The 14,388-nt window shown below is 39.3% G+C and overlaps 1 protein-coding gene across 9 annotated transcripts in view; it reads left to right on the forward strand.

Moving 5' to 3' along the window:
- MRTFB (myocardin related transcription factor B) overlaps positions 1–14,388 on the forward strand; it is a 196,798-nt gene that overhangs the window by 105,940 nt on the left and 76,470 nt on the right. The window contains exon 1 of one of the 9 annotated variants that reach the window (XM_037989837.2): positions 11,515–13,135. The exons of 7 other annotated variants lie outside the window; for them this stretch is intronic. In XM_037989837.2, the coding sequence (XP_037845765.1) occupies positions 13,015–13,135 (121 nt within the window). In that variant the 5' untranslated portion in view covers positions 11,515–13,014. Of the gene's footprint in view, positions 1–11,514; positions 13,136–14,388 lie in introns of those variants that run through there. One more of the 9 variants, XM_007986276.3, reaches the window with a different exon arrangement.

Here is a 14,388-nt window from a genome sequence, read left to right on the forward strand (position 1 = left end):
ACTAGCCTGGGCTGCTAAATATAAGAATTTATTTAATTAAAGAGAAACTTGACCATGTAAAAATTGCTAAAACACTGGAATAGATCTTATAGGAATAAGATAAATGAGATGCAGTTCCAGCTTTTAAAGATTGTAAAAGTTATGAAGATGAGGTAAGAGATTTCAGGAATATGAAAAGTATACAGACAAGTGTTGATGTTGAGAGAAAGTATGAAAGGTTAAACACATCCAGCCTTTCTCAGCCCAGAGAATTAAACCCTACTAATGTGATTTCTGTGACTTTTCTCAGTTCTCCCAAGGATGACATAGCAAATACCATTTTAGATTCTTAGGAGGGAAGTGAATTTATTATATACAGTGGATGCCTTTGGGTATTAGGGCTTAATTTCCTCACAGAACCCATTGAACAAAGCTAGACTGAAACCATACTAAGTTAAAAAATCTGCTGTTCTACTTCTTAAAAGCTGTGTAGCTGGACAAGTGACTCCACCTCTCATTGCCTCACTGTAAAATGGAGATAGTAGTAGAGAGAGCTATTGAGTGGAATAATCTTGAGTTAATACATTAAAAGCACTTAACACCATGCATAAATATAGTGCTATAAAATGTAAGTGGCATATAAACAGTAACAACTAGCATCATCATCTTCATTATTGTCATCACATGGTGTGCTGAGTCCTCTGACAGGTATCTTGAGTGTTCAGAGTATGCAGAGGAATAGACCTGACTCTCAGGCGTGGAGAGAGACATCTGGAAAGCTTCTGAAAGAGACTGATACTGGAACTAGTTCTTGAAGATTGTTTAAGTACAGTTTCCATGGGCAGAGATAGGGAATAGGGAAATCCAAGAAGAAAAAACTTGTGCAAAAACAAGGACAATACAGAGTATATTAGGGAATACCAAGTAGTTCGAATTAGCTGAAGCCTAGGGAAAATGTAGGGAGTTAATAACGCTGGTCAGGAAGGTGAGAGACAAAGCACTGATGGCTTTGAATGACAAGCTAGGAAAGGTGGACTGACTTAGGTAGATAGAGGAGAGGCATGGAAGAGGTTTGGTCAGTTGAGTGGCATTTGTTTATTCATAGAGGCAGCATTAATTAAGCAGTCATAGCATCCAAGGCATTGGGACTGCAGAGATGAATAAGATAGCATGGCATGGTTTTTAAGTACATTGTCCAGAGCTGGACCAACCTGAGGTCTAGGCTAACCCATTACTCGCTGTTGTAGGTTTTGGGTTTGTGTTTGTTTGTTTGTTAATCTTTGTTTTTCCACCTAGCAAAAGCCTGTCTTCAAATTAGATGATTTAGTCTTAAGTATAGTATATAATCTTAAAATCAAGGATATCTGAACTCCAGAAAGAAAACTCATTTAGGCACTTTGGGAGGCCGCAGCAGGAGGATTGCTTGAGTCCAGGAGTTCGAGACCAGCCTAAGCAACATAGCAAGACCTTGTCTCTACTGAAAAACAGTAAGAGGGCATGGTGGCATGAGCCTATAGACCTAGCTACTGGGGAGGTTGAAAAGGGAAGATTGCTTGAAAAGTCGAGGCTGCAGTGAGTAATAATTGCACCACTGTACTCCAGCCTGGACAACAGAACAAGTCTCTGTCTTTAAAAAAAAAAAAAAAGGAATGAAAAGAAAACTCATTTAGAAACTGCTATTTAGAAAGCAAGAAGTACATGAACCAGAGGTAAGGTGTATGCATGTGTATATGTGCATTGGTGGGTGTTTAGAGTTAATAGTTGATGCCAGTACACGGTTTGAAATTATTAAGAGAGATGGTGCAGAAATGGAAAGTCCAAATCTTAGGAGATTAGAAAAGAGGAGTTGAGGGAAAATGCAAATATCTTGGTAGGCACAAAGGATCCTAGTGGAGAGGTGTAGTACATTGATCACAGTTTTGTAAGTAGGCAGGAGGGATTACAGACCTAAACAAATTGTCTGGATTCCCTATGGCAAGAAAAAAATTTACTTCTTCCTCAAAGATGGAAGGAAGGATGGGAGTGGGAACGTGCTGTAGAATTTATGTCTGAAGATCTCAATATTGGTAGCGAATCTAGGGGCCCAAGTTACTTGCTGAGAAAGCTATGAGGATGGTAACGTAGTGTAATCTTGAGGAAAATGAAAATGCTTTATGGAACAGAGGTGCAGGAGATTCAAAGTCAGTAAGAGATGAAGGAAACATTTTGGAGTTTATATAAGGGCATGGCATAACTTCATATTGGATTTGGTAGTCATCTTGGCTCCTTAACTTCTCAAGCTATGCTTTTGTTGTTCTCTACCTTTGCCATAACTCCCAAGATAATAAAATAGGACAGTCAGATTAGGTAAACAAAGGCAAATGCTTAATTCCCACTTTAAGAGAGTGTTGTGTAAGCCAAGCACTAGGATCTCCTCTCTCCATTTGAGTTATACAGTGGACTAGTGTTTCACAAACTTAAGTAATATACAGACCTTTTAAAAACAGTTTTTAGATGATTAGTTTGACTTTTCAGTGTGTTGGGGGCAGGGGATTTTTTCTTTTTATTTTCCCGGAGACAAGTTCTCACTTGATCGACAAGGCTGGGGTACAGTGGCACCATCTCAGTTCACTGCAGCCTTGACCTCCTGGGCTCAAGTGATCCTCCCAAGTAACTGGGACCAGAAGTGCATGCCACCACACCTAGCTAATTCTTTTGTAGAGATGGGGTTTTACCATGTTGCCCGGGCTGACCTTGAACTCCCGAATAAAAGAAATCCACCCAGCTTCACCTCCCAAAGTGCAGGGATTACAGGCATGAGCCACCGCGCCAGCCAGATGACTTAATTTTTGTTAATATAACGTTGCTGAATTATGTACAATTATAAATGAATGAAGTGTAAACGCCTTGTACTTAGTAGCACTTATACAATGACAAAACTGAAACACTTTGCATATTAATTGTAGAAATCTACAATGCTAATGAAATTCAAATCAATATTAACTTACTGTGACATGATGCATTTTTACATAAATGTGATTGCTGCTTGACACCTGACAGTGGTCCTTACTGCTCTATCACTGCTTTATGCTATCATGACTCATAGATGCCATTCCTTTTCTCTGTTCAAACTATTACAGTTTGGCTATCATTTTGCCTTCTCTGGGCTCAAACATGTCATTCTCACAATGTCTGGTTTTGTTACTGTATGACAACACTTGACTATAAAATACTCATCCAGGTGATCAAGGAGATTTTTTTCCCAGGTTAACAAAATGAAAACAAATTGCATACATTTCCATAAGGAGTTCATGAATACCCAAGAATACATCTTTGGACTCGGGAAATTTATGTCCTAGTGCTTGTTCTACCAAATCCTGAGACTCTGTGATTGACTGCTTGACTAAGATTAGTCATTTGTGGGCAGGGGATAAGCAAGGAGCAATGGCAGAATATCAAGACATTGAAAGACTTTAGTGGTTGAGATAGTTTATCCTAGACTTAAAACTAAGTCTCAAGAGGATGCAAGTAGGGCATGAACTAGTAGTCTGGGGAGTGGTCAGAGGACTAGACTGAAGTCGTTGAGTAGAAAGCAGTGCTAGTCAGCGTGGTCCATGTGCTGTGCCATCCTACAGGTTTTCGTTATTCTCCTGTGAGGTAACTTGAGAAATCGGGAGTATTTAGAAACTTTGACGGCAGCACGACACTGGTGAGACGCTCAAGTGCTTGATTAGTGGATTCCTCTTGTTCAACAGAGTGCAGATTAGTCTGGTTATTATCAAACTAATGTGACCCAGTATACTAGCAATGCATGGTGGGACCACATATTGATCTACAGCAGATTGGAAGTTTTAAAATATTTCTCTTAACCACAGATAATTACAGAAGCACTAGTATAAAGAACATTCTAATAAAAGCAAAAGAATGGAAAAGAGGGGAAAGTGGCAGTCAGAAATTGTTAAAAGCTATAGACTATATTCTTTAAGAGACAGAGATTGTGTCCCACATACACCTAACATGTCCCCAGTGCATAGAATGATCTTAGTAAATGCACGTTGGCCCTCAGTGGGTTACATTAATGAGGTCTAGACGTATTTGTATCAATGAGGTGATGAAATGACATTAAAATCCAGCATATAAACAGAACCAAAGACAAGAACCACATCATTATCTCAATAGATGCAGAAAAGGCTTTTGACAAAATTCAACAGCCCTTCATGCTAAAAACGCTCAATAAATTCGGTATTGATGGAACGTACCTCAAAATCCTAAGAGCTATTTATGACAAACCCACAGCCAATATCATACTGAATGGGCAAAAACTGGAAAAATTCCCTTTGAAAACTGGCACAAGACAGGGATGCCCTCTCTCACCACTCCTATTCAACATAGTGTTGGAAGTTCTGGCTAGGGCAATCAGGCAAGAGAAAGAAATCAAGGGGATTCAGTTAGGAAAAGAAGAAGTCAAATTGTCCCTGTTTGCAGACGACATGATTGTATATTTAGAAAACCCCATTGTCTCAGCCCAAAATCTCCTTAAGCTGATAAGCAACTTCAGCAAAGTCTCAGGATACAAAATTAATGTGCAAAAATCACAAGCATTCTTATACACCAGTGACAGTCAAACAGAGAGCCAAATCAGGAATGAACTTCCATTCACAATTGCTTCAAAGAGAATAAAATACCTAGGAATCCAACTTACAAGGGATGTAAAGGACCTCTTCAAGGAGAACTACAAACCACTGCTCAGTGAAATCAAAGAGGACACAAACAAATGGAAGAACATACCATGCTCATGGATAGGAAGAATCAATATCGTGAAAATGGCCATACTGCCCAAGGTAATTTATAGATTCAATGCCATCCCCATCAAGCTACCAATGAGCTTCTTCACAGAATTGGAAAAAACTGCTTTAAAGTTCATATGGAACCAAAAAAGAGCCCGCATCTCCAAGACAATCCTAAGTCAAAAGAACAAAGCTGGAGACATCACGCTACCTGACTTCAAACTATACTACAAGGCTACAGTAACCAAAACAGCATGGTACTGGTACCAAAACAGAGATATAGACCAATGGAACAGAACAGAGTCCTCAGAAATAATACCACACATCTACAGCCATCTGATCTTTGACAAACCTGAGAGAAACAAGAAATGGGGAAAGGATTCCCTATTTAATAAATGGTGCTGGGAAAACTGGCTAGCCATAAGTAGAAAGCTGAAACTGGATCCTTTCCTTACTCCTTATACGAAAATTAATTCAAGATGGATTAGAGACTTAAATGTTAGACCTAATACCATAAAAATCCTAGAGGAAAACCTAGGTAGTACCATTCAGGACATAGGCATGGGCAAAGACTTCATGTCTAAAACACCAAAAGCAACGGCAGCAAAAGCCAAAATTGACAAATGGGATCTCATTAAACTAAAGAGCTTCTGCACAGCAAAAGAAACTACCATCAGAGTGAACAGGCAACCTACAGAATGGGAGAAAATTTTTGCAATCTACTCATCTGACAAAGGGCTAATATCCAGAACCTACAAAGAACTCAAACAAATTTACAAGAAAAAAACAAACAACCCCATCCAAAAGTGGGCAAAGGATATGAACAGACATTTCTCAAAAGAAGACATTCATACAGCCAACAGACACATGAAAAAATGCTCATCATCACTGGCCATCAGAGAAATGCAAATCAAAACCACAATGAGATACCATCTCACACCAGTTAGAATGGCGATCATTCAAAAGTCAGGAAACAACAGGTGCTGGAGAGGATGTGGAGAAATAGGAACACTTTTACACTGTTGGTGGGATTGTAAACTAGTTCAACCATTATGGAAAACAGTATGGCGATTCCTCAAGGATCTAGAACTAGATGTACCATATGACCCAGCCATCCCATTACTAGGTATATACCCAAAGGATTATAAATTATGCTGCTATAAAGACACATGCACACGTATGTTTATTGCAGCACTATTCACAATAGCAAAGACTTGGAATCAACCCAAATGTCCATCAGTGACAGATTGGATTAAGAAAATGTGGCACATATACACCATGGAATACTATGCAGCCATAAAAAAGGATGAGTTTGTGTCCTTTGTAGGGACATGGATGCAGCTGGAAACCATCATTCTCAGCAAACTATCACAAGAACAGAAAACCAAACACCGCATGTTCTCACTCATAGGCGGGAACTGAACAATGAGATCACTTGGACTCGGGAAGGGGAACATCACACACCGGGGCCTATCATGGGGAGGGGGGAGGGGGGAGGGATTGCATTGGGAGTTATACCTGATGTAAATGACGAGTTGATGGGTGCAGCACACCAACATGGCACAAGTATACATATGTAGCAAACCTGCACGTTGTGCACATGTACCCTACAACTTGAAGTTTAATAATAATAAATAAATTTAAAAAAAAAAAAAAAAAGTCTTTCAAATATCCATAGCTAGGGAAGTTATCTCAGAATTTGAGGAAGACTGATCATATCATCTGAGGAAAGCTCTTTGTTGTAAATCTTGTAGCCAGTTGTATTTATATAAGTAACTGTAAAGCTTAGAAATGGAGAAAGGATTTGAATGACTTTTTCTAAGTTGATAAAAGTGTGTTCTGTCATTTCTTGATTACTCATGCTAACGAGTTGAGCAGGAAGAGACAAATGGCCCCAGTCTCTTACACAAGTGTAGCCAGAACGCTTGTGTTGCACACTGCCGCCATTTGTGTTGTACACTGCTGCCGCCATGTGAACGGCTGCCTGAGGAGCCACGCAAGCTGTCCTCTGCCCGTGCTGCCATTCCCTTGTCCCACACAGCACTCTCCCTCAGTCCGAGCACAAGCCAGTCATGAGACCATGCATGGGGAAATTCCAACCCTGAAAAACCTTCACTGCCTTTCATGTCCTCAGAGAGGGTGAAGCAAACTTGGCGGGGAGGGAGGTGCCGCATGTGCTAGTGTGCCGGTCTGTTCCGGGGTGGGGGACAACAAGCACAAATGACAAACCAATGATCAGACTGTTTTGCCCTGTTGTGGTGTTCAATTCTGCTACATTACTTAACTGTGAAACATGGATGTTTTCCTTCCAAATCTTATTACCCTAGAAAGGTCAGAAAAATGTATCCTTCCTTATGAAACAGCGGTTTTCATAGGGGCTAATTTGCTAATCTGTTTACATCTGAAGTACTGTATGTTCAGTATATATTTTTAAAGTGATAAAATGAAGGACTTTTTCAATATATATTTTAAAAGTGATAACTGTAAAGAACATTTAATACATGCTATCTGATTTGAGAGATAACACTCTTTAATTGTCCTTTGTTTAAAAAAAAATTTTTTTTTAATTAACAGTTGGAATTTACCGTAACCATTTTGTAATGATCTAAAGGTATAGTATTTTACGGTGGTGTTTATAAAGTTAAAAGGAAGAAAAATATGGATCAAATATGTATTTTACTAAAAATATGGTAACATTAGGAAAAATAATTTACGTGTACCCTAGACTGAAATTTTCCTTCCTTAATACATCCAATCTCATTATCTGTGTAGATTTTGTAATACTCTGACTCAGCTTTTGCTAAGGAAGTTGCAAAGTTTACTATTATTCACTTGAGTGAATAGCTGCTGAGGATCTATTACCAAGTACTGAGACACAGAAAATGAAAAGAAAAGGTCATCTTTACTCAATCTTTGTGTCAAGAATGCTACCAGAAAAGTATGCCTCAGTATTTCCCCGTCTCTTTGCATTTGTTACTAATTATTTTATTCATTACTCTTGAATGTTTTTGCATTGTGAAACATTGCCTAGTTGAAAATATTATCAGGTTTTTTCATAGTGAAGTACAGTATCATCACAGCAATACTGTTTTTATCAGTGGTTTTATATGCATATATTAACTCTGCCAAGTTTTTTGTGTAAGTCCCTTGAGCTGCATTTGTTTGTATTCTGATTCCCTGAAGACTTTCTTGGATTGTTCCTATTCTCTAAGCCATACAGTTTTTCTCACACTTATTAAATATCTGCTTGGGGTGGTGGGAAAATGGACTTGATTTATGGTCATCTCTTTCATACTAAAACAGCTCTTTTTCACTGTGCATACAAACACACACTGTGGAAGCAGATTTATCATAGCAGAAGTGACTTTCATCACATATTATTTGAAGTTAAATGTCACTCGTGACATTAGAGCCAAATGACAGTGAAGATGATGTACCATATATAGTAAGGAACAAGGGCAAACCTACTGGAAAGCAATTCAGGTGACAGTGGTGTGGGCTTCTCCTACTGAGGGATACTGCAGGTCTCCTCCATCTGTCCCTAATTCATCCCAAAAGGCATTGTGTGGGGCTGAGCTGGGCAGCTGCCCTGTGGGAGAGGGAGAGGCAGGCCAGTGTAGGGTGAAGAGGCTTCTGCACAGTTTTAGCCACGGCAGTGGCAGTGGTGATGTATACAGAGTGTCCATGAGTGGAGTGGCAGAAGCTATGGGAGACAGGTTTCTCCCTGTAGGAGAAGGGGCCACAAATACAGAAAAAAAAAAAAAGTGAACCTGTGGCACTGGAATGGAATTGGAGGCATTGGAATGAACTCATGGTTTTCAATACATATAAATAAATACAGACATATGTACTTAAATATAGATGTATATTTATATCCATTCATATATAGAGATATAAATGTTATGTAGATGTGTGTGTATACATTCATATACATATAAACTCAGACATGTTCCCCAGCTCTGTCTGCAGAGAAGGCCTGGGAACAGCGACACCCTTGCAGCAGTGAGCACACCTAGCATTCAGACCTTGGGTTCTAAACAAGGCAGGGAAAAAGTACAACATGAGCCTGGGACATCTTGTGCCAGGGAGTAAGAAGATAAGCAACTGCTCAAAGAATGATAGAATTGTGACAGTAGGGAACTGTGGGAGTTCCCACTAGCCAAATCTGGGACAATTTGGGCATCAAAATAAATAATGAAAGTCACAGATTATAAGCTATTGCATGAAATAGGAGACTGTAAATAGGGAACATAAACCATGTGAAGAGAATTTTTTTTTTTTCTTATAGCAGGATGTGCCACTAATAAATGAAGAGGGAATGATGGAGTTTTCAAATTCACCATTTGGCAACCATCATAGTGATAAATAATTTAGCCAAAGTACACCAATGACTTGTTCTCAAAGCACCTTCCTACAGAATAATTATATACAAAAAGAATAATTTCACCATGGAGAAATCTGGCCAGTACCAAGATGTCAAAATAAACATCATCAGTTTTGAGACAATTACTGAATATACTTGAATTTGCGTATTATCTGATAGGATGCAAATATTGCATCATTATTTCTGGGGTATTCCTGTTGAAAATGCATTACCAGAACCTTCATAAGGATACAACAGACAGACTCAAATTGAGGATAATACTACAAAATAACTGGCCTGTAATCATCAAAATTCAAGGAAAGATAAGTGAAGAAAGACAGAGAGAATGTTAGAGATGGACAAAAACTAAAGAGACTTAAGAACTCAATGCCGTATGTGATCCTGGTTTGGATCCTTTTACTTACTATACATGATATTGTTGGAACAATTGGTGGAACTTGAATGCGGATATATCAGTGTTAATTTGTTTCCTCTTTTTATGTGTTTGCTTTTTTTCTTATCAATGTTAATTTGATATATCTATACTGACTAAGCAATATTTTGGTTCTGTAAGAGAATATCCTTGTTTGTAGGAATTACACACCAGAACACTTAGGGTAAAGAAGTATCATGTTAGAACCTATTCAGAGATGATTCTGGGGAAAATGCTCTGTAAATTCGAAATTATTTCAAAAAAAAACTTTTAAATAACTAAATGTTCTTTCAGGCGCGTTCACCACTAGAGAAATTACTTTCTTTGAGAACTACAAAGACACAACTTTTGATATAAACCTATAGCAGAATAATGTGTTTTCTTGTTGGGATTTTGATATCTATTAGATGTAAAAATAAGCATGCAGAGGTTTCTTAAAAGATAGCTTTTTAAAAACCCATTTAACACACACTGAAGATACATACACACACAGATATGGTAAAGAATTTTAAAGTGGCTGGTGTAGTTGTGCATCTACTCAGATTTTTAGGCTTGTGGCCTAAAAACAGTTGGGCATTTTTCAGAATTTAAAAGCAACATCCTGAAATTAAAAAAAAAAAAAAATGTTGGAGTTTATTGTTTTTGTTGTTCTTTTTGCAAAGTAATTAAGCACGTAGGCCCTGGAGCCAAGCTGCTTGCTTTGGAATCCTGGCCACCGCTTACAAGATATGCCACCTCTGACAAAGTATTTGATTTTCTTTTTTTGAGATGGAGTCTCACTCTGTGGCCTAGGCTGTAGTGCAGTGGCACAGTCTCAGCTCACTGTAACCTCTGCCTCCCGGGTTCAAGCGATTGTTTTGCGTCAGCCTCCTGAGCAGCTGGGATTATAGGTATGTGCTACCATGTCCAGCTAATTTTTGTATCTTTAGTAGAGATGGGGGTTTGCCATGTTGGCCAGGCTGGTCTCAAACTCATGACCTCAAGTCATTCACCCACCTCGGCCTACCAAAATGCTGGGATTATAGGCGTGACCCACCGCTGATTTTTTTAAGCCTGCATTTTCCCATGTGTAGATCGGGAAAATAATGTTGAACTTACAAGTCTTACAGTAGGATAAATGAGTTAATATAGTCTATAGCATACAGTGAGCCCTAAATAAAGTTGGCTGCTATTATTATTTCATGAGTAATTAAAATGCTTTCATAAAATCATTTTAGTATGATTATGTTGGCTTGCTTTTCTCTCACCAGGAGTAGAATTACTAGGGGACCATCAAAGTCATGGCTTCTGCTGTTAAGCCTGTCTCAAGATGAAATTAAAACCTGGAGCTGGAGCATATTCTAGAAGACAGAAAGCAGGGCAAGGCCACAGACAGACTTGGGCTTTGGAGAACTAAGACTGGTTAAATTCCATACCTGCTACTTACAAGCTTTGTGACTTGAGCCTTGGCATGTAAAATGTCTATAACGTACACAAATAATCATAGCGACCACACGGATTGTGGAGGGTTAAATTAGATAAACTTTGCAAAACATCTAATTAAGCGACCCACCTAAAGAATGTCCTCAAAGAACTATGGTTATTTTTATTACTCCTTTAAAAGTGCAGGAGTAGTTTCTTTAGAAGAATACAAGCGTTGGGGTCAGAGATAGTAACAGAACATTTGAGGGCATTTTTGAGAGTGTGATAAGCTTGTCAATATTTGTTCCTGCTAAGGTTTGGACTGCCAAGGATGGACTTAAATTGCTTCAGAAGGAATTTCAGTTGACAAGAAGCATGTCCTGTGAGATGCTGAAAAAGGATAGATAGCAATCTTTCTAGAACAATATGGGTTTAGTGCATACCAGCCTTGGAACCAGGGACAAAGGAGAGAATACTTCAGATCCAGTCCCACCTGTGTTTAAGTGGTGGAAAGAATATTGATTTTTCTGTCTGTAAACATGTAAGCCTTTATCCCACAGGAGGGTTTCATCAGGTGCATGATTAAAATGTGTCTGTATATTTTCTTTTAAAGAGAAAATGTGCTTCCTTTAGAGAACTTATTTAGTTGCTCATCTAAAATTAGTGACTCTTAGTTATTGACCCAGGACTTCTTTAGAATTCTGGGTATTATTAAAGGAAGTTTTCCTGATACACTGTCTTCTGCTTTAATTCATTCACTCAACCATGCTGCAAATGTTTATTGAGAACACCTAATATTCCAAGCACTCTGCTAGAAGTTATTTTAAAAAAATTTTTAAAAAGTGGACAAAACAGAACCTCATGTAACAGTATTCACAGTCTACTGCTCTTATAACCTCTGATGGGTTTTATGGAAACTCTTTGCAAAGGAACACACTTTGAACCATTTAAAAAAAATCAGATTATTTTGGCTACAGAGATATATATCTGGAGTATTTGGAGACAGGCTTATCTCCACATTTGCCTGGAATTCCTGTATCTAGAGATTTCCTGCCAGCAGTGTCCCTATACACAGTGAACAGCAGCCTGTGACTTGCAGGAGAGGTGCCCATCCTTGATAGCTCATGTAAAATTAAACTTGGGCTGGTCGTTGGTTTTCTCTGTGTTGAAATAGAAGCTCTCAGTGTTGCCACTTTTAATGCATGGGAGGAGAATTTTCCTTAAAAAAAAATCATGGCGATGTTAACTCTCCCAGCCGACTAGTGGCACTAAGGAAAACTGCTGCTTGAGTCTGAATTGCCAAGGGAAGAAAGCTGCAATTACAGTACATTTCCCTATTACAAAGAGCGTCGGCTTTGCCAGGAAGAGCCATATGCAGCACAAAGCACACCACAAAAGAACTTTGGTAGTGAAATGACTCTGTCTTCATTCACATATGCTGGTAGCATGTTTATTCAGTGTGTGCCTCTGCGGAGATAAGAGCCGCTTCCTTCAGATGCCCTAGACTGCCGTTTGTGTAGCTGGAGAACTTAATGAGTAATGGATGTGCTTGTCTGGCCAGTATAAAGTATTTCCACAGCCTGTGGCTGTGTTTATAGAGAGCGGGAGAGAGACCACAGGCAGCAATTTGTCTTCTTAGGTATCAGCAAAGTCTTCTCTTTTAACAACTAGAAGATTTATTTTTAACTGCTTGACTCAGTGTTTGTCAGATGATTCGGACCATCAAACTGCAGATTGAAGTCCCCAGCGCGGGGGAAGCTGGAATGGCAAGGGAAAGGGGGCTGGCTGGGAAAAGGGGTGGGATTTTAGAATCGTGCCTGTGTGGCTCTGCCTCCCGATGTGGGAGAGAGTTAAGGGCTTCCAGCGGCATGAGTGTATTTGCAGGTCAAGCTGGGAACTAAAGGGTAATGGCTGCCTTCAGCTGCTTAAAGACATAATTGGCCAGTGATTGGGGTATTGTGGGGAGCAACCAGGGACCCAGGGACCAGAGTGTTCTGAGCACCACACTTCGCTCTTCTGCAAATTAAGCTTTTCTCCTGCTTGATGCTGCCTGTCTCCAGAAGCCTCTCACCATGATCGATAGCTCCAAGAAGCAGCAACAGGGCTTCCCAGAGATTTTAACTGCTGGGGATTTTGAACCATTAAAAGAAAAGGAATGCCTTGAGGGGAGCAACCAGAAAAGTCTCAAGGAAGGTCAGTCTGTCTGTGGACAGGGGCAAAACTGCCAAATTCATATTCTGGTCAGCCAACTGAGCGTGTCTGTCTGTTACCATGCCGTGTGTCTGCTCTCTCTGTTCACTCATGTACCTTACACGTTCTAAGTTCTTTGAAATGAAAGCTTAATGCTGTTCTGGGTAGCTGTTACTAAAGATTCATTAGCTGATGGAATTGTAGGGCTTTTGCAGTAATTAATACAGTAAGGGTACTTGTACAGCCTGTCCTCATTTTAGTAAAATCTTCCCAGGTTCATTTTGTATATTTTCTTCCTTTCTTTTCTCTTCCCTCTCTCTTTTCGGAGAGGCCATTTCCTTTTCTATGTTAGTGAGAACACTGTTTCTTTTAGGTTTCCAAACACATAATTCCAGCAAAATTCATTTTTTCAGTTAAGATGCTTATGATTTTTACTGTTTAAAACCAGGAAGGTAGCTAGCTCTTAAATCCTACAATGATAGGTTAATTGGTTGTAATGCGCATAGCATCGTTTTTGTTTTAAAAAGCACATTGCATAGCTTCATTTTGTTTTGTAACAAAGCAAGCAAAGAATAAGCTTGAGAATAAATACGGTCGATTATTATTGTTAGTAAACACTGCACAGGCACCTCACTGATTGATTTAAGGAAAGAGCCAAATGTGTGGGCATTGCTGTCCTCTGTCCTGGCATACGGAAGCATGGCAAGACTGGTACACAGCTTGCCTTCCTGTAGCCAGTGTTGAAGAAATTCAGGGTCTACAGAGAGTAAGTTTTCCTGAATTTGAGACATGAGGGTCATTCTTCTCAATGCTTGTTTAATTTGAAAATTGGTTTCCTAGTCATCTTTGGGAAGCAAAAAAACCCACAACAACCCTTTTTCAGCTGCTGCCATCAGCCACCCCCTCGCCTCCCCGCTCGCTCTTGCCTGTCTTGTAGAGACCCAGAGAGTAAATGTACACTTAATTGGCCTAAGTAGTGCTTTGAGCTTCTTCTAAAAGATAAGAAGAAGAAACAAGAGTTAGACTTGCTGGAGTTGAACTACTTTTGTGTATGGGTAGGAAGAACTCCTAGGTCGAAATAAATGACACACAATGAAGTATAAATAGCTGTTGCTAGGAACCAAACAATGGAGTTGCCTCTGCTTGTGCACAGCATGTCTTACTGTCGATTTTTATAAAACTCAATGCCAGTGGAATTTTGAGGACGCATTTCTGGAGACTCATTGAAGGAAACTTAAATTTCTTAAATCATTAAT

This window comes from Chlorocebus sabaeus, chromosome 5 (assembly GCF_047675955.1).
Source record: "Chlorocebus sabaeus isolate Y175 chromosome 5, mChlSab1.0.hap1, whole genome shotgun sequence".
NCBI classification, from domain to species: Eukaryota; Metazoa; Chordata; class Mammalia; order Primates; family Cercopithecidae; genus Chlorocebus; species Chlorocebus sabaeus.